Here is a 19,343-nt window from a genome sequence, read left to right as displayed (position 1 = left end):
GTTGGCTTTCACATATTCTAGTACACTGGAATTCCATTTTAGTGTTTGTTTTTGGGGGGAGTGGGTTCTGATGCTGTAAAAAGTCTAAAAAACACTGGATTAGATACACTTAAAAAGTTCTTTCAATTTAAATTCTGTATTCCTGAATGGTTTTGATTAAGGTTAAGAACATAAAAATTGTATCTTGATTTTATTTGTCAAAAACAGATCAAACATACCATTTTTTTCTGCAAAGGCAACTGCGTCTTCTTTAGTACTGAAGGTTAGAACCATGTTGGACAAAGGATCAGCCCTGTAAGAAACAATTTTTTTCAGGATTTAACATTAAGCTTTGGTTTAAAAAAAAGAGATCAATATTTGAAATAAAACAAAATGTTTAGAAAATAAACTGTCACTATAAGTACACCATTGATGGGCTATATCTTATTTCTAATATATCTCTTAAAAACTGTTAATAGTTTGAATATCTTTTTCTATGTTAAATTTGTGAAATTTTCTAAAATGTATTGCCAAGTAATAAAATTTATACTTGCAAAGACATTCAGCGATTTTTAGTTAACTTTAATAAAACAGTTTTATTCAACTTAAAAAAAAAAATAGAGTTGAATAAAAAAACCCAAGAAGAGTCTTAAACTGACCTTTTAAATTTGGTATCAAGAAGATCACTGATGAATGCAATTGCCAGTACTATCATTACCCAAACTATAGATGGCAACAACATCCACTCTTCTTAATGAACCCTCCAACATTAATGACTATATTCTTTTAAGCATCACCACCAGTTCACCAGCTGCCATTGAGTCGATTAAGCACAGGGCCACTTGAAAAAATAAAGCTCCAAGATCTGTCATCCTATTGAGTTCTTCAATCTAGGACAGTGGTAATGTTAACAAATGTACATAGACTGCTTACAAAATACCATATAATTTCAGAAATGTCATTTTTATTAGTATGTTTATAAAAACGTAGATCACTGTGTGCTACAAATGTTTGTTGTGAATCTCTCAGAGGTAAATACAGTATTCAGTGAAACATCATTTAGAAAATGTAAAAGTGAAACAACTTAAGTTCCCATCAACAGATGAATGGAGGAAAATACTATGGTACATAAACACAATGGAATACTGCTCAACAATAAAGAACAATGATGAATCTGCAAAACATCTCACAACATGGATGAATCTGGAGGGCATTATGTTGAGTGAAATAAGTCAATCACAAAAGTACAAATACTGTATGAGACCACTATTATAAAAACTCATGAAAAGGTTTACACACAGAAAGAAACAATCTTTGATGGTTACGAGGAAGGGGATGGGTGGGGAGGGAAAAATACTAACTATACAATATATAAGTGGTAACTTTGGTGAAGGGTAAGACAGTACACAATACGGCAGACGTCAGTAGAACCTGAGCAAGGAAAAGTCATAGAAACTTCACAGACACGTCCATTCTCCCTGAGGGAGCGAGTTACTGGACTGAGAGCTCCGGACCATGGTCTCAGGGGACGTATAGCTCAATTGGCATAACATAGTTTATAAAGAAAATGTTCTACATCTTACTTTGGTGAGTAGTGTCTGGGGTTTTAAAACCTTGTGAGTGGCCATCTAAGATACGTCTACTGGTCCCACCCCATCTAGAGCTAGGGAGAATGAAGAAAACCAAAGACACAAGGGAAAGATTAGTCCAAAGGACTAATGGATCATAGCCTCCACCAGACTGAGTCCAGCACAACTAGATGGTGTCTGGCTACCATCAACAACTGCTCTGACACGATCACAATAGAGGGCCCCGGAAAGAGCTGGAAAAAAATGTACAACAAAATTCTAACTCACAAAGAAAGATCAGACTTACTGGTCTGACAGAGACTGGAGAAACTCCAAGAGTATGACCCCTGGACACCCTTTTAACTCAGTACTGAAGTCACTCCTGAAGTTCATCCTTCAGCCAAAGATTAGACAGGCCTATAAAACATGTTCAACAGTATACGAGACTAAACGGGCACACCAGCCCAAAAGCAAAGACGAGAAGGAAGGAAAGGACAGGAAAGCCGGACAGATAGAAATGGGAACGCAAGGTCGAGAAGGGGACAGTGTTGACACATTGCGGGATTAGCAACCAATGTCATAAAACAATAGGTGTATTGTTTAATGAGAAACTAATTTTCTTTCACCTAAAGCATGATTAAAAAAAAAATGTAGACATGAAAAAATATAGAAAAGAGGGTTTCAGGAAGATATTCAGACAGTGGAAAGATACGAGACATACACAGAAAAGAATCCATGGGAAGTAGCTGTTCTCATTGATGTGAAGACCCATAAATTGTTGCTGATGAAGTTTGATCATCTATTATGGGTAATATTGTAGGATTCCTATGAGATTCCTATTAGTATATGTACTCTTACCACAAACACTATTAAGCAAAAGAGCTTCATATGGTTAGGTATATTTGTACTAATAACAAATGATAATTTTATATTGGTTTCTCCTTTTCAAAACACATATGATTTTTCATTTGACATTTAAATAAGCTATTTATACTGAGAACAAAAAAAAACAAAACAAAACAAACCCGTTGCTGTTGAGCCAATTCCAACTCACACTGCCTCTACAGGACGGAGTAGAACTGCCCCATAGGGTTTCCAAGGCTGTAATCTTTACGGAAGCAGATCATGGAGTGGCTGATGGGTTCGAATGGCTGACCTCTCGATTAGCAGCCGAGTGCTTAACCATTATGTCACCAGGGCTCCTTATACTGAGAACAGAAGTGTCAAAATAAATATGATCTCATAATTTAATGAGTATTGACTGACACATTAGTTTAGTTGAGAATAAAAAAAAATACAGACAAAACTGTAGAAAAAACTCAGGAACCAGGAGACCAGGGTTCTATAAAATGTTAATATGGCATTTATTATTATCTCCATTTTATTTATGAAGAAAAAAATATGTATGTTAAGTAATGACAACTTGCATCAATAAGCCATCATTCTTCCAGCCACTCAGTTTTACCCTCCTCATTCTCCTTTATCTCCTATATTTCAAAGCCTTTTTTTTCCCCCTAGGTATGTTGCTGCCAGCAGCTTATACCCTTTTTAACTCTTCCCTGAACTATCATAATACCTTCCTAACTAATCTACCTTCTATGTTTTTGACTCCAATCCACTCTTCACCACATTGTCAGATTAATCTTCCTAAAGTTCAACTCCCAAACTCACTGGCCAGCTCAAAAACTTTAAATAGTTTCCACTGTCCACCAAATTAACTTCAACCCCCTACCCTGCCATTTAAACACTTCTACAAAATGGCCACAGCCTACTATCTAGACTTCTCTTAATTATTCCCCTTAGAAGTAACCAACTAGTCAAATCAGACTGCTCACTATTCCTCCAAATGCAGCCTGTACTTTCCCATCAGTTCAATTTGTTCCTTCCACTTAGAATACTTTCCCACTATCTCTGCATATCGAAGGCCATCCAACCATCCCTGATGGTTCACCTTGAATACCAATTGACCTTTTCCATGAAGCCTTTCATATCCTAGCCTCCTCCAACTGTATATAATCTCTCTTTTACATCTCCATTCAATATAACTTGTGCTTTTATTTTTATACTTTACTTGTTCAATTCTCAACTACTCAGGTTCCAGTTTGGATAACGGCTGAGTATTTAACATCACATTTATATGCCTACAAATAACAGCTATAAACTCTGGACAAAACGGGGAAAAAATTAAAAAAACAACCGTATGGAGGGACAAGAGGGTGACCAAAAGTAGGTAAGAAACTGGAGAGAATTCAACTTTTGAAAGAAGGGAACCATACTGAGTTGGATCCAAGTTTCTTTAATTTACCCCCTAAAGGTACTCTCTCTCTAGCCCAGATAGCTAGGAGCACTGAGAACTCAGGCAGAAAGCCATAGCCTTAATGGCACAAGGAGTCTGAAGACGGACTTTAGGATTGCCAGAGCAAATGGAAATTTAGAAGGGGATATTCTCAAAAGGAGAAATCCACAGAACGTAGAGCTCTTGAGAGGGCAACACTCCTACAATAGCTAGGACGGCTGAGAGAGCTGAGCAGAGATTTCAGCAGCTGTGTGATGCAAGGGAGAGTGAGTCCCACATAGTTTTACCTTTACTGGTAAAACCCAAGGTGTTTACCATGTCCTTCTAACTACAAAGTCAGAACTAGCTAACTCTGTAGTTAGAAGGACATGGCAAACATCTTGGGTTTTCCAATGAAACCTCAGAAAGTCCGTGCCCTAAGAGTAAGCACTATGTTCCAGGACTAAGACCCAAGGAAAAAACAGAAACAGAATCACCCTAATGAAGCATAAAATCAATCCTTTACAAGTTCAAGGTGATTTAACTGCTTCCTAGGATATACATGTATTTGAATGCACAAAAAAGTCTGGAAGGATTCACACCAAATTGTTATCAGGGCTTATTTCTAAGGAAAGAGGATATGTGGGCAAGAGAGCAGGGAGGGGAGGGAGAAAGGAATGATTGGTAACTGTCATGGCTTATACTCTATACATCTTTATTGCTTAAATCTACAATGAGAACACATGCATTTATTTGTGCAATAAAGTCAATAAAGAAAAGTAGATAGAATCCTTATTTTAAAAATCTTTATTTTAAAAAATTGAACCCACGTCATTAAAGCAGATAAAAAAGTATTTCTGCAATGTGGTGAAGTGTAAGGGGGAACGAAGGTACTGGAGAATACTTCCATTTGATAGTACTTGCTACTTACAAGCAAAAAGACTATCTACAAACCCAACTGTGATGTTTACTTTGATGACTTACTAAAGCTTGAGGATCAAGTATGCTATGTGGATAGTTAAGTAATGAGATAATTAGCAACATCTAAATGAGTGTACACCTCTGCTTAAATTAGATGACCTTCTAGGTCCATGATAACATGGAATAAATCCTTTGTTTCTATAAGCTGAATAAGATTCATAATTCTATAATAAAAAAATTCATTTAACAGTTAAATGTACAAGTTATAGAAAATGATGAAATTAACACAGAAACTACTGAGTCCAATGAGTTTCAATGGTCAGTGTTTAATATAACTGAGAGAAAGAATAATGTCTCATATTTAGGTTGTATTAAACTTAGAGTCAAGTTCACTGAAATAAATGAAAATGAGAACTGACCAATCCAACAGATAAATGACTGCCAAGACATATACGAAATTCATAACCAAAAGTAATCTTAGGCAACTAGCTACAATTTTAAACACGGATGAGTCATGCCTCCACCCCCTACCAAAAATGGATTATGGAGATTTAAACAGTAAAAACCTTAGGTCAAAAAAAGGGAAGATTTTTTTTTTTAATTTTATTGTGCTTTAAGTGAAAGTTTACAGTTCAAGTCAGTTTCTCACACAAAAATTTATACACACATTGCTATGTGACCCTAGCTGCTCTCCCTATGATGTGACAGCACACTCCTCCTTTCCACCCCAGATTTCCTCTGTCCATTCAAGCAGCTCCTGACCCTGTTTGCCTTCTCATCTCACCTCTGGACAGGAGCTGCCCATTTAGTCTTATGTATCTACTTGAGCTAAGAAGCACACTCTTCATGAGTATCATTTTATGTCCCATAGTCCAGTATAATCTTTGTGTGAAGAGTTGGCTTTGGGAATGGTTTCAATTCTGGGCTAACAGAGAAACAAGGGAAGATTTTGCATCTTAAGATATTTTTCATATTTATACAAAGACAAACCTTTTACCTCTGAGTTCTAATATTTAAAGGTACAGGTAATTAAACAAGCATTTAAAAAAGCTCCAATTTGGGTAAGAAAAATATAGAAATATACTTTTTAAATATGAAATTAAAATCTAAACAACAAATATTTTAAAAATTTATTCAGATATAGCAGTTTTGGTGTGCTTCTTAAAAGTCAAGAACATTCATCTTAAAATCTTACTATAGCTGAACAAAAGTAGCCTTTCGAAGTAACGAAAAAAATACTGTAGGTACACAGTTAACAATGAAATTTATTCAGTAAATTTTTAAAAACATATACTATGTTCACAGTCATGAAGCCCACTTTCACAATGGCAATGCTTCTCCCAGTCCCTAAAAATTATGGGAAAATATTTAAGATTGCAAGCTTCTGTCACAAAATAAACACAGTAACTTTGTAAACTTAGCTTTTATGTTAGCACTAACTGCTCAAGAAATGATCCTAAGTGTATTTTTCTGTGTATTCACAGCAAGTCTGTGAAAAAACCTCCAAAGGTATACAAAGATTATCTCTGTAGGTGTTATATTTATCATGTTTCTTATGCTACAAACTTCTAACTCTCTGTAATACTCCTATGTCATCAGGGTTAAGTGTCTGTTAAATCCTCCAAGCCAATCCATCTATATGGTAGATTCTAACGCCAGAGGTAACTGTACACCTAACAGTTAGAAACAAAAAGGAATGTAGTTAAGTCCCAGATTCCCTGTATTTGGAAACTTTATGGTTTGGAGAACAAATATATTTTTAAGTATAAAACTCACTGCTATCGAGTCGACTGTGACTCATGACTCCACAGAGTTTCCAAGGCTGTAAATCTCTATGGAAACTGACTGTCACATCTTTCTCCCGCAGAGTGGCTGGTGGTTTCAAACCACCGACCTTGTGGTTAGCAGTCAATCACTTTAACCACTACACCATTTCTTTCAGCATGTCTCAAAATCATTCCTTTGATGAATAATAAAAATCAAACATTAAAATAATAACTTTCCCCTTTTCCCACTAAATAAAGTAGTTCTCCCCATAAAAATGAAAATTATAAACCTGTATGGACACATACAGCCAGGTTTTAAACATTTTTTCCCAAACTCCACCTGTTAATGTTATATATATAATCATTAACTGAAATACAAGCAGACTGAGAGGCCAAATTACAGTCAAATCATTAATTTCTCTGGGCAACAGGTTTAATTCTTGGTTAAATGATGAATTTTAAATAATCACAGGGACCTTTAGCTCAAAATTCCAACAATTGTATAAAATGCTTTAAAATATTTCATAGAAAAAGTCAGAATTCAAAATGTCCAAGCAATAATTAATATTGTACTCTTTTGTCTCATTAAAATGCTAAATGGGAGAAAAAATATAACCCTCATTCTAGTATGAGCAAATATAGAGTCTCTGTTTAATAGATAAAATGATCAAATAAATATTTATAGCCATAAATTTTTTTCTTATGGTATTTTGCCCTGTTAATAGCTGTTTCTTAATATTAGAACAAAGAGAAGTAATGAATTTTTCTTTCCTTTAATACTCAATATTCAAAACAATGCCTCAGACAAACCAGTTGTAGACAGGGACTATCAGTTCAAAAATACTTTTTACTTCGGAAAAAGTACATTTTGAGAAGAACTTTACCTCCCATATGTGTAATGTATCTAATTTTCATCCAACATTTTATAAAAATAGCTTTTCTGTATTCAAGCAGAGTAACAGGTTATAGTTTGCTCTTAAAAGCAGCAGGTTATTAAATAATCACTAAGTACTTAAACATTTAATTGTTTGATTTCTAGACTAAGCTGACTCTATAATAACGATTGTGTGAACCTTTGTGCAGGACACAGTAAATCACAGTAATGTAACACTAATTTATTTAAACACCCATTCAAGCTTATTCTTACATAAAATGTTTCAGCAAGAAACAAAGTGTATAAGGCACAAACACTCAAACAAGCGTTTATGACTGAATGTTACTGGAAATGCATTACAACAATGAGTCTGAAGTATAGATGAACATGTTAAAAACCTCATGTAGCTCAAAAAAAAAAAAGTAGTTATAATATTTTAATCATTGGGTATAGATAAAGTTTTTCTTTATAAGTTTTTTTAGTCTCTTCAAGCATATGATTTACAGAAACATACTATATATTAAACGAAATATAAAATCTAAAGGATGCCAAAATACCTAAAACACAGTGGCTAAATATAATTAGATTAATAAAATTAAACTATTTAAATTGCAATATGACAGATGTTTTTAACAAAAATTCTTCCAGGTACACTGACAGAAAAAGATGTTAAATATCATACTTTTCTAAAATGAGACAGATGATTTAAACTGATAATCTCCTTCAATTGGAGACTGCACACATACAATGTTCTAGGAATCTCAATAAGAATGATCATTTTCTAGCTTATCTGGCTAATGTTTTCTCTAGTGACAACTTTTTTTATGTAACTTGAGGAAATCCTGCTATTTTAACATTTGGGCCTTGTATTACCACAGGGATTTACGTCACTGACTTTATTGGTGCCACAAGAATTTATGACCACTTTATTCCAATGTACTGTAAAACGGCAATTAATTAATTAATTAATCACAAGATCCTAGGAAGTTACAACTCAGAAGAAAACAAACCTGTTGCCATCGAGTCGATTCTGACTCACAGCGGCCCTAAAGGACAGAGTAGAACTGCCTCATACGGTTTCCAAGGAGCACCTGGTGGATTCGAACTGCCAACCTTTTGATTTAGCAGCCGTAGCTCTTAACCACTACACCACCAGGGTTCCCAGGAATTTACAAGTTTCCCTCAAATTAGCTAATTTCTAAACTTGCCTAGTTCCCCTCTCCCACTCTAAAAACAAAACAAAACTTTACAAAGAAGTTTTAATTTAAAAACAAGTAAAAGCATCACTGAATTATTAACACCATTCACACACCTTAGACTAGTATACACAGCTTGGGAACCATGCTAACAGAGCTCACAAAGACAGCTATTTTTATCCAATAAATCCAAACCAAAACAAACCACTGGTGTTGAGTCAATTCTGACTCATAGTGACCCTACAGGACAGAGTAGAACTTCCTCATAGGGTTTCCAAGGCTGTAATCTTTATGGAAGCAGGCTGCCACATCTTTCTCCTGCGGAGAGGCTGGTGGGTTTGAACTGCTGACCTTTAGGTTAGCAGCCGAGTGTTTAACCACTGCGTCACCAGGGGTCTTTATCCAATAAATAGTACTCAGAAAAACACTGGTTCTTAGTTTACTCTGCTGGCTAGACTTATATTCATATATATAAATATGTATGAATTTATACAAATAGAGAAAGAGACCAACGCCCCGGGTGGTACAGAGAAGAGAGTATCCCTGGGAGGTATTAATGGTTAATGTGCTCCATTGCTAACCAAACAGTTGGAGGCTTGAGCTCACCCAGAGGCACCTCAGAAGAAACGCCTGGTGATCTACTTCTGAAAAATCATCCACTGAAAACCCTACGGAGCACACTGCTACTCTGACATACATGGAATCGACTTAAGGGCAATTGTGTTTTGTTTTGTTTAAATGTCTTTGGGCATAGTTATACCTAAACCAAGCTGTCTCAAAAAAAAAAGTACTGTATAAAGCATACTGTATATGAAAGAGTTTGAAAACTAGTGTATTTAAAAGAAAAATCTACTTAGAAAAAGAGAGCTGAAAACAAAATTCAAGTTAAACCAAAGTACTCACGTTGATGCCCAACCCATCAAAGGATTTTCCCATCGCTCCCTGGTATCAAACTCCATCTTCCATTTCTTTGTGTTGTTTACTCCAGACTGCATGTTATTGCGAGCAGGAACAAATATCCTAACTTTTCTAGTTTTGATATGCTCTTCAGGAACACCAGTTAAAGTAGTGATATCCTACAGAAAAACAAGCAAACAAATATGTTTCAAACAACCCACATACACACTAATATACTTCTGTTACTATATTCATGTAACTCTATTTAGATTTGCTTATAAATTGTCGTGTTTTAGCTTTTTGGCTTATCTTGTTCTGTTTATTCTAAATATGCATCAGTCAGTCATTCCCAAAGAATATCACGTTGAGAAGAGTTGGGCCTTCCAGATGTTCTGAGCTATTTCTTTAAATACATTTATCTCACTACCTTACGATCTTTACCAAATAATTTGCAATTCTGATATATAGAAATAGTATATTGGGATGAGAGTAGTAGGCAACAATGGAAAAGCATTCATATAAAAAACAAAAAAATGCAGGTACCTTTTGTCCAACAAAGCCTCTGTAATTTCTGAAGAGTATGCTGAGTCGGAATCGACTTGATAGCAATGGGGTGGGTTTGGTTTAGCTTTATGCCGACAGAGGAAAAAGAAACCCAAAAAACCAAAAACTGTTGTCATCAAGTCGATTTCAACCACAGTGACCCTACAGGACAGAGTAGAACTTCCCCAAAGGGTTTCCAAGGAGCAGCTGGTGGTTTGGAACTGCCAACCTTTTGGTTAGCAGCCAAGCTCTTAACCACTACGCCATTAGGGCTTCTATGATAGAAGAGACTGTAATCAGTAAGTTCCTATTTCATGAGCAGGTGTAACTAGTCAGCAGAGAAAGAATGTAAGGGAATAGTAAATAAAAGCATTAAGTAAACTTTAAGTGAAAAAAAAAGATCTATTATCAGTGGTTTCTGTGTCAAACTACTAAGAACACGGCATTCTCTTCAGAAGGCCTGAAATTTTTTGTAAACAATTAAAATCAATGAAAAACTTTAATTAGTATTCTGATTTATCTCCCTTTGTTGAAATCTACCGAAGAGGGAATGATACATCAAATACATACTGCAAAGCTAAGCCAAAACAGGTGCACACATTTTGCAGAAATGTGGGCTGAAAACAATGACATTCTTGACTTTCTTTTTCTATACTTCTGCCCAGTAACAAATACTCAACTGATGAAAGCACAGAATTTTGATGTCCCAGACTGGATATATTTATCGATAATAGTAGTCTTGGGTGGTGTAAACAGTTAACATGCTTGGTTGCTAACCAAAAAGTTGGAGGTTCCAGTCCACCAACAGATGCCTTGGAAGACAGACCTGGTGATCTACTTTTGAAAATAAAAACCAGTCACTGAAAACCCTATGGAATACAGTTCTACTCTGACAAACATGGAGTCACCATGAGTTGGAATGAACTGGATGGCAACTGCTTTGTTTGTTAATCCAGTAACAAATACTCAGCTAGCGAATGCACAGAATTTTGATATCCCAGATTAGATATATTCATCAATTATAGTAGCAGTTAAGACACAAAATAATGAAGAAAGTAATTCAGAGTTTAAGTCTCTATTTAGTAAAGGTAAAATACTTTATTTTATCAAAGTAATATCATATTAGGGTCAACCATACAATTCCTCCACCACTCATCTGTCAGTTTTTTGTACTGTGATGGCTTATGTGTTGCTGTGATGCCGGAAGCTATGCCACCAGTATTTCAAATACTAACAGGGTCACGCATGGTGGACAGGTTTCAGTGGAGCTTCCAGACTAAGAAAGAACAGGAAGAAGGACCTGGCAGTCTACTTCGGAAAAAAATGGCCAGTGAAGGCCTTACGAATAGCAGCAGAACATTGACTAAGATAGTGCCAGAAGATGAGCCCTTCAGGTTGGAAGGCACACAAAATACGACTGGGGAAGAGCTGCCTCCTCAAAGTAGAGTCATCCTTAATGATGTGGATGCAGTCAAGCTTTAGGACCTTCATTTGCTGACATGGCATGACTCAAAATGAGAAGAAACAGCTGTGAACATCCATTAATAGTCAGAACATGGAATGTACAAAGTATGAATCTAGCAAAACTGGAAATCGTCAAAAATGAAATGGAACGCATAAAGATCAATATCTTAGGCAATAGTGAGCTGAAATGAACCGGTATTGTCCATCTTGAATCAGACAATCATATGGTCCACTATGCCAGGAATGACAAACTGAAGAGAAATGGCATCGCATTCATCCTCAAAACGAACATTTCAAGATCAATCGTGAAGTACAATACTGTCAGTGATAGGATAATACCCATATGCCTACAAGGAAAACCAGTTAAAACAACTATTATTCAAATTTACGCACCAACTACTAAGGCCAAAGATGAAGAAACTGAAGATTTTTACCAACTTCTGAAGTCTAAAATTGATCAAACATTCAATCAAGATGCATTGATAATTACTGATGACTGGAATGAGAAAGTTGGAAAGAAAGAAGAAGGATTGGTCGTTGGAAAATAAGGTCTTGGTGATAGAAACTCTGGAGATGCATGACAGAATTCTGCAAGACCAACGACTTCTTCACTTGCAAATAACTTTTGTCAACAACATAAACAGTGAATATATACGTAGACTTTGCCAGATGGAATACACAAAAATCAAATTGACTACTGCTGTGCAAAGAGACGATGGAGAAGCTCAATATCATCAGTCAGGACAAGGCCAGGGGTCGACTGTGGAACAGACCATCAACTGCTCATATGTAAGTTCAAGACAAAGCTGAAGAAAATCAGAGCAAGCCCACGGGGACAAATATGCAATTTCTAGTATATCCTAGCAGAATTTAGAGATAATCTCAAGAATAAATTGTATGCATTGAACACTTATGACCGAAGACCAGGTGAGTTGTAGAATGACATCAAAGCCATCATACATGAAGAAAACAAGAGGTCATTAAAAACACAGAAAAGAAAGAAAAGACCAAAATGGATGTCAGAAGACTGTGAAACTTTCTTTTAAACACAAAGTAGCTAAAGCAAATGGAAGAAATGACGAAGTAAAAGAGCTGAATGGAAGATTTCAGAGATCGGCTCAAGAAGACAAGTATTAAAATGACATGTACAAAGACCTGGAGTTAGAAAACCAAAAGGGAAGGAGACACCGGCATTTCTCAAGAAGAAAGAACTGAAGAAAAAATTCAAGCCTTGAGTTGCAATGTTGATGGATTATACAGGGGAAAGATTGAATGACACAGGAATTATCAAAAGAAGATGGAAGGAATACACAAGGTCAATGTACCAAAAAGAATTGGTTGACGTTCAACCATTTCAGGAGGCAGCACATGATCAAGAACCGAGGGTACTGAAGAAGTCTAAGCTGCACTGAAGGCAGTGATGAAAAATAAGGCTCCGGGAATTGACAGAATATCAACTGAGATGTTTCAACAAACAGATGGAGCACTGGAGGTGCTCACTCGTCTACGCCAAGAAACTTGGAAGACAGCTACCTGGCCAAGGACTGGAAGAGACCCATATTTGTTTCCATTCCAAAGAAAGGTGATCCAACAGAATGCGGAAATTATTGAACAATATCGTTTAATGTCACACACAAGTAAAACTTTGCTGAAAATCATTCAAAAGCAGTTGCAGCAGTACTCTGACAGGAACTGCCAGAAATTCAAGCCTGATTCAGAAGAGTATGTGGAACCAGGGATAACACTGCTGATGTCAGGTGGATCTTGGCTGACAGCAGAGAATTCCAGAAAAATGTTTACCTGTGTTTTATTGACTATACAAAGGCATCTGACTATGTGGATCATAACAAATTATGAATAACACTGCAAAGAATGGGAATTCTAGAACACTTAATTGTGCTGATGAGGAACCTGTACATAGACCAGAGGCAGTAATTCGAGCAGAACAAAGGGATACTATGCGGTTTAAAATCAGGAAAGGTGTGCATCAGGGTTGTATCCTTTCACTGCTCTTATTCAATCTGTATGATGAGCAAATAATCCAAGAAGCTGGACTATATGAAGACTGGGGCATCAGGATAGGAGAAAGATTCATCAACAACCTGCAATTTGCAGATGACACAACCTTGCTTGCTGAAAGTGAAGAGGACTTGAAACATTTAACTGATGAAGATCAAAGACTGCAGCCTTTAGTATGGATTACACCTTAACATAAAGAAAACAAAGATCCTCACAACTGAATCAATAAGCAACTTCATGATAAATGGAGTAAAGATCGACATTGTCAAGATTTCATTTGACTCGGATCCACAATGAACGTCCATGGAAGCAGCAGTCAGGAAATCAAACAATGTATTATTGCATTGGACAAATCTGCTGCAAAAGACTTCTTTAAAGTGTTAAAAGGCAAAGATGTCGCTTTGAGGAATAAGGTGCACCTGACCCATGCAATGGTGTTTTCAATTGCCTCATATGCATGCAAAAGCTGGGCAATGAACCAAGGAAGACCAAAGAAGAATTGAGGCCTTTGAATTATGGTGTTGGTGAAGAATACTGAATATACCATGGGTTGTCAAAAGAATGAACAAATCTGTCTTGGAAGTACAGTCAGAACGCTCCTTAGAAGCAAGGATGGCAAGACTTCATCTCATGTACTATGGACACGTTATCAGGAGGGACTAATCCCTGGAGGACATCATGCTTGAAAAAGTAGAGGGTCAGTAAAAAATAGGAAAACTCTCAACAAGATGGACTGACACAGTGGCTGCAACAATGGGCTCAAGTACAGCAATGACTGTGAAGATGGCACAGAATTCGGCAGTGTTTTGTTCCATTTTACACAGGGTCGCTATCATTCAGAACCGACTGGACAATGCCTAACAACAACATACTGTGATGCATATATGCCACGGTAGTAATTTAAAAACCAATAAAACTTTCTGAAAATGTGAAATAGTTTGTATTTCTTGATATCATCTATCTACAAAATAAAAAAAAGTGATTTTAGTGTGGAAAATCTCTTTAAAATAAGTGGCTACAAAATGTTGCTAAATTCTTTATAGTTTGAACTTGTAACTACCAATGGCTCCTACGTATCTTCAAATTATGGTAATTATTTATTGATCTCTTCCCCCAATTGAAAGCTGGCATTAGAACAAATAGTTCCCAAGATAATGTTTGTGACTTTTAAAGCCCAAGTTGTCCTGACACAGAATTCCGGTTTTTGCCAGCAGTAGACCTGTAAGGTACTGCAGCTCAGTTGAGCTGCTGCCAAAGACAGAGAATAAAAAGGCTTGGCATCTCTCACATACTTGACACCTAAAGGGCACAGAAGCTCTAAAATTCCTAGTCCCTGTAGGCACCCTCTTAGTCTAGACAAACTGATTTCTCACACTTTTAAAATGCATTACGACACTCTATTGTTATCATTTCATCCACACAGCTTCAACTAGTGACAGAAGAACCTGTCCTTTAAGCCACATTTCAATGGGCTAAAGCTCCCGCTCCAAGATTCCATTCCATATAATACTTGAAAAGAAACTATGAAGCACTAAGTTGAACTCTGTACTGGTGTCTTCAATGCTTCGCTTTCTCTCTAAGTACTCACTGAGCTACCGGTAGCTCAACTGTAAAAAACAAAAAAATTAAACATCTGCAAGGTATTTAAACTATATTGAATTCTCCATAGATTTCTATTTTCTGTACCACAAGACAAATCACCTGTAATTTTTTAAAAATCTACTTATAAACGACCGAAATGCTTTGAAGGTTTCAATATTGCCTTTACAGATTTCTCATTTTATTGGTAAAATATTGCTAACTGATTTACAAGTAATTAATAAATTTTCTATTATTACAAAAAAGTTAAGTCACATAAGGTATGCGAAGACTTCAAGTTGGCACCCAAAGAACCTCAAGATTCACATTTTACCTAAGACTCAACAGTTTATAATCATTTGTAAATTCTAATAAAGCAAGTTACCTTAAAGATAGTACATACAGATTTACTGAATTTTAAAACTTTTAATTTTTCAACAATTAGGTCAAGCATGAAACTTCTATTCCCATTTTTAGAGAATACCACTATCTGAATAGGATAAAGTTCAGAAACATAATCTTACATACAATATGGTATTTTCTGACATGGTAACTTAAAAAAGTCTATCATAATTCACGGATTAAAGGGCATCCAAATCAAGACTTGCTATTGAAGAGACATATATTATATTTCCAAAGTCCCACTTTTTCAGCACCATCTCTTTCACAATTTTAAATTTGGAACAGCTAATAGCTCATCTTCCATTTCAAAATCATGATTAAATAGAATAGAAATTTAAGAAATTATAAGCCAATATATACAAATGATTTTTTTATTCTTTCAAATACCTATTTCTATCATAAAATACTAATTTTCCATATAAAAACTGTATGATTCGATTATCAACTGTTCCTATTTATCTTGTGTGAATTCAATTTTTTTTTTTTTTTTAAACAAAGGAAGCAGGGAACAAGCAATGGGAAGTTGGTGTCAAAATGCAGAAAAACCTCCCAGCAAGCTTCTTGCAACCACCCAGGATTTAGAGTCTTGCTGGCTGCTCTCTTTTCAATACCAGAATTTCACACATTTCAATGACTATTATGACTTCAAAGAATCAAATTTTCATCATTGTCCGTCATCTGCCGGTTGATTTGTATAAAGGAGTTCTTCTGCATGCACTCCAAACAAAAGCCTCCTTACTTTTGTGGCTATATATCAAGTTTAAAAGTTTTGTTTGTGACAGTTGTGTCTTTGGTAAATTAGGGTAACACTGAAGGAGTGCAGCTGCTCTGCAGGAACCTCCTTTTTGGCACCATTTCACTAAAATAAAAACTGAATAATTAGCTTCTGCCTTTATTAAACTACAAAAATGCCACTGGCCTTAGTAATTACTTCCGGTTGCCCCACCCACTTAACCTTAAAAGTTTACGCTTGCATAAAGAGAAATAAATGAAAGGTTTCTCCCACTTTGGATGAATTTTTGATAATCTCTCAGTACACCCAAAAGAGCCACAATTTCTACCAGGCATTTTTTAGTAATCAGCTCATTAAACTGGTATTATCGATCAATGCTGAAAACAGAGCACTTATTGGAACGTTAAGTATGGACAATTATTGCTTATAGAAACTTGCTCTATTGTAGGTTATTAGTTACCATTTATGTACCTGATTTATTTTAGAGCTAACTGATCTAAATTTGATGATTGTATTTATATTCTATTTCAAACATGAAAGATGTTAAAAGAAAAACAATCTTAGGATTTGTAATAAAAACTTCCTTTCAAGTATGCTACAGATACTTAAAATGAAAAACTCATTAAATGATCTCATATATATTTAAGGACATTTTACGACATAAATTTTACAGTTTAGAAAAGATAAAGATATGCCAGAAAGTATAATCACTATCTATTTACTTACCTTGAAACAACTTTAAGCACTTGTAAAAAGTTAGTGGCCACAGAAATTCAGATATAATCAAAACTATTAAAATAAATCAGAGGTGTTCCAGTAATACCAGTTTTTTGTCTGTTTGTTTTTTGTTAATGCAACAAATTCATATGAGAGTCTAACTAGGTAATGAAGTGTTGGAATGTCACATCTATTCTATTTTGCATTCTAAAAAAAGCTAAGGTAGAACTAAAAGTTAAGTTTTCAACTGAATGCTGTTGATAAGATAGGAATAGATGGTAAAAATGATGCTGTTAATCTTAGGAGGAGTAAAAACTAAGTACTGGAGTCATATTTTTCAATCTCAAACATTTTTTATTACTCCTACTGAGCAGGATAGGGCAGGACAATGGCTAAAAGCAAAGTAATGAATCAAAACTGGGTTAGAATTCCAACTCTCAACTTTGGGCAAATTACTAGACTTCCGTTTCATCATCTATAAAGTCAGTTTTAAAATGAAGACTAAATCAAATACGTAAAGTGCTTAGCTTGGGTAACAAAATGAATGTTTCTTATTTATTGAACCTATTTTTCTGCACCTACTATGTTATTAGACACTGGACCCAAGACATATTAAAGATACGATCTCTGTTTTCGTGAAATTACAATTTTTCAAAAATGGACACAGTGAACAAGTAAATGGAAGTTGGTGTTAAGATGCAGAAAAACCTCCCATCTTTTTTGAGGAATATGAGTTAGGAATTAAGATACTTTACAAACAAAAGTTTTGTAATTAGAATCAATAAATCACTTCAAATCCATAGGGCAGAAAAACCTAGCTTTCTTGTATATGTCAAAAACAGTGAGTACAATCCATGTTAAGTAAATTTGTTTCATTAAATATGCAACTACATAGCCAATTATATTCACGAAAGTGAAGGAATAAGGTATAATTACCTCTGTTTGGATAAGTGCCTTACTGATTTCAAATGAAATCAAAAGATCCTATTATGCCAAGTTGAAAGATCCTACTATACAAGTTAACTATGCTAGGGGCTGCAGGGGATATAAAGACATTCTTAAATTTAAGAAGTTTACAATCTGTGCACCCATGGGAGGGAGGTGTTGGGAAGAGATGGTGAAATAATTATAATATTAAATACAATATTGATTAAGAGCATTTTGGTGCAGATAAACCTAGGAGAACTCAAGCTCCAGGGTTTGCTATTTATACAACTTCCCATAAATTGCTTTAACTTTCTGTATGCCAGTCTCCATCTCTTTAAATAATGTAAAAGAAAAATCTACCTTATAGCAATGTTTAAATGGATTAAATCAGTACACAGTGATGTTCAATAAATACTATTTGTTCCAAATAGTTGTTATAATACATGTTATGGGGGTCAGATAAAAGAGATCACATTTGGTTTTGAGGGTGGAAAGGTATCAGAAAATAACTGATCAAGGAGAGAGGCAAATAATTCTTTCAGGATAGTTATAATTTTAAAAAGATACTATTAAAACATTATAACATTAACGCTAGACTTACTGACCTGACAGAGACTGGAGAAACCCCGAGAGTATGTCCCCCAGACATCCTTTCAGTTCAGTAATGAAGTCACTCCCGAGGTTCACCCTTCAGCCAAAGATTAGACAGCCCCATAAAACAAAATGAGATTTACAGGGACAAGGACTAGAAGGCAGGAGGGGACAGGAAAGCTGGTAATAGCAGACCCAAGGTTGAGAAGGGACAGTTGACATGTCATGGGGTTGTTAACCATTGTCATAAAACAACACGTGTACTTACTGTTTAATGAGAACCTATTTGTTCTGTAAACCTTCATCTAAAGTACAATAAATAAATAAAAACATTATAACATTAAAGGGACATTTTTAAAAAATATTCATATGCTAAACACCTTACCAACTGTTTTCTTATCTGTAACACCTACCAACAATTATCCATATACATATTTATTTTACATAGTTATAATAATAACAATAAACAAGTTATTTTGCATTGATTTTTTTCAAATAACATCACTTTGCTAATGTTCTTCTCCATGTAGTTACCCAGTCTTCATATTTCTCAGTTTAATGGACCTACTAACAATCTATTAAGTTGGCGATTTCTTAGGCAAATCCTTATTATTAAAAAATCAAATTGGTTTATTATTGATTGTTGTTGTAAGCTGCCGTCTAGTTGATTCTGACTCATAACAACCCTATGTACAACAGAACGAAAGAACAGGACATGGGGATTGGAGGAAGATTCATTAACAACCTGCGTTATACAGATGACACAGCCTTGCTTGCCTAAAGTGGACAGGACTTGAAGCACTTACTGATGAAGACCAAAGACTGCAGCATTCAGTATGAATTACACCTCAACATAAAGGAAACAAAAATCCTTACAACTGGACCAATAAGCA

The 19,343-nt window shown here is 35.4% G+C and overlaps 1 protein-coding gene across 1 annotated transcript in view; it reads right to left on the bottom strand.

Annotated features, from left to right (window-relative positions):
- Positions 1-19,343, bottom strand: part of NDUFS4 (NADH:ubiquinone oxidoreductase subunit S4) — a 179,611-nt gene that overhangs the window by 41,927 nt on the left and 118,341 nt on the right. Inside the window, exons 3-4 of the mRNA XM_004380460.3 lie at positions 9,483-9,655; positions 219-292 (exon numbers count right to left, since the gene is read on the bottom strand). Of these exons, the coding sequence (XP_004380517.1) occupies positions 219-292; positions 9,483-9,655 (247 nt within the window). The remainder of the gene's footprint in view (positions 1-218; positions 293-9,482; positions 9,656-19,343) is intronic.

The sequence above is a fragment of the Trichechus manatus genome, unplaced genomic scaffold (genome assembly GCF_000243295.1).
Source record: "Trichechus manatus latirostris isolate Lorelei unplaced genomic scaffold, TriManLat1.0 scaffold00074, whole genome shotgun sequence".
In the NCBI taxonomy this organism is placed as follows: Eukaryota; Metazoa; Chordata; class Mammalia; order Sirenia; family Trichechidae; genus Trichechus; species Trichechus manatus.
The sequence above is the reverse complement of the archived record's forward strand: the minus strand, read 5'-3'. Positions and strand labels throughout refer to the sequence as shown.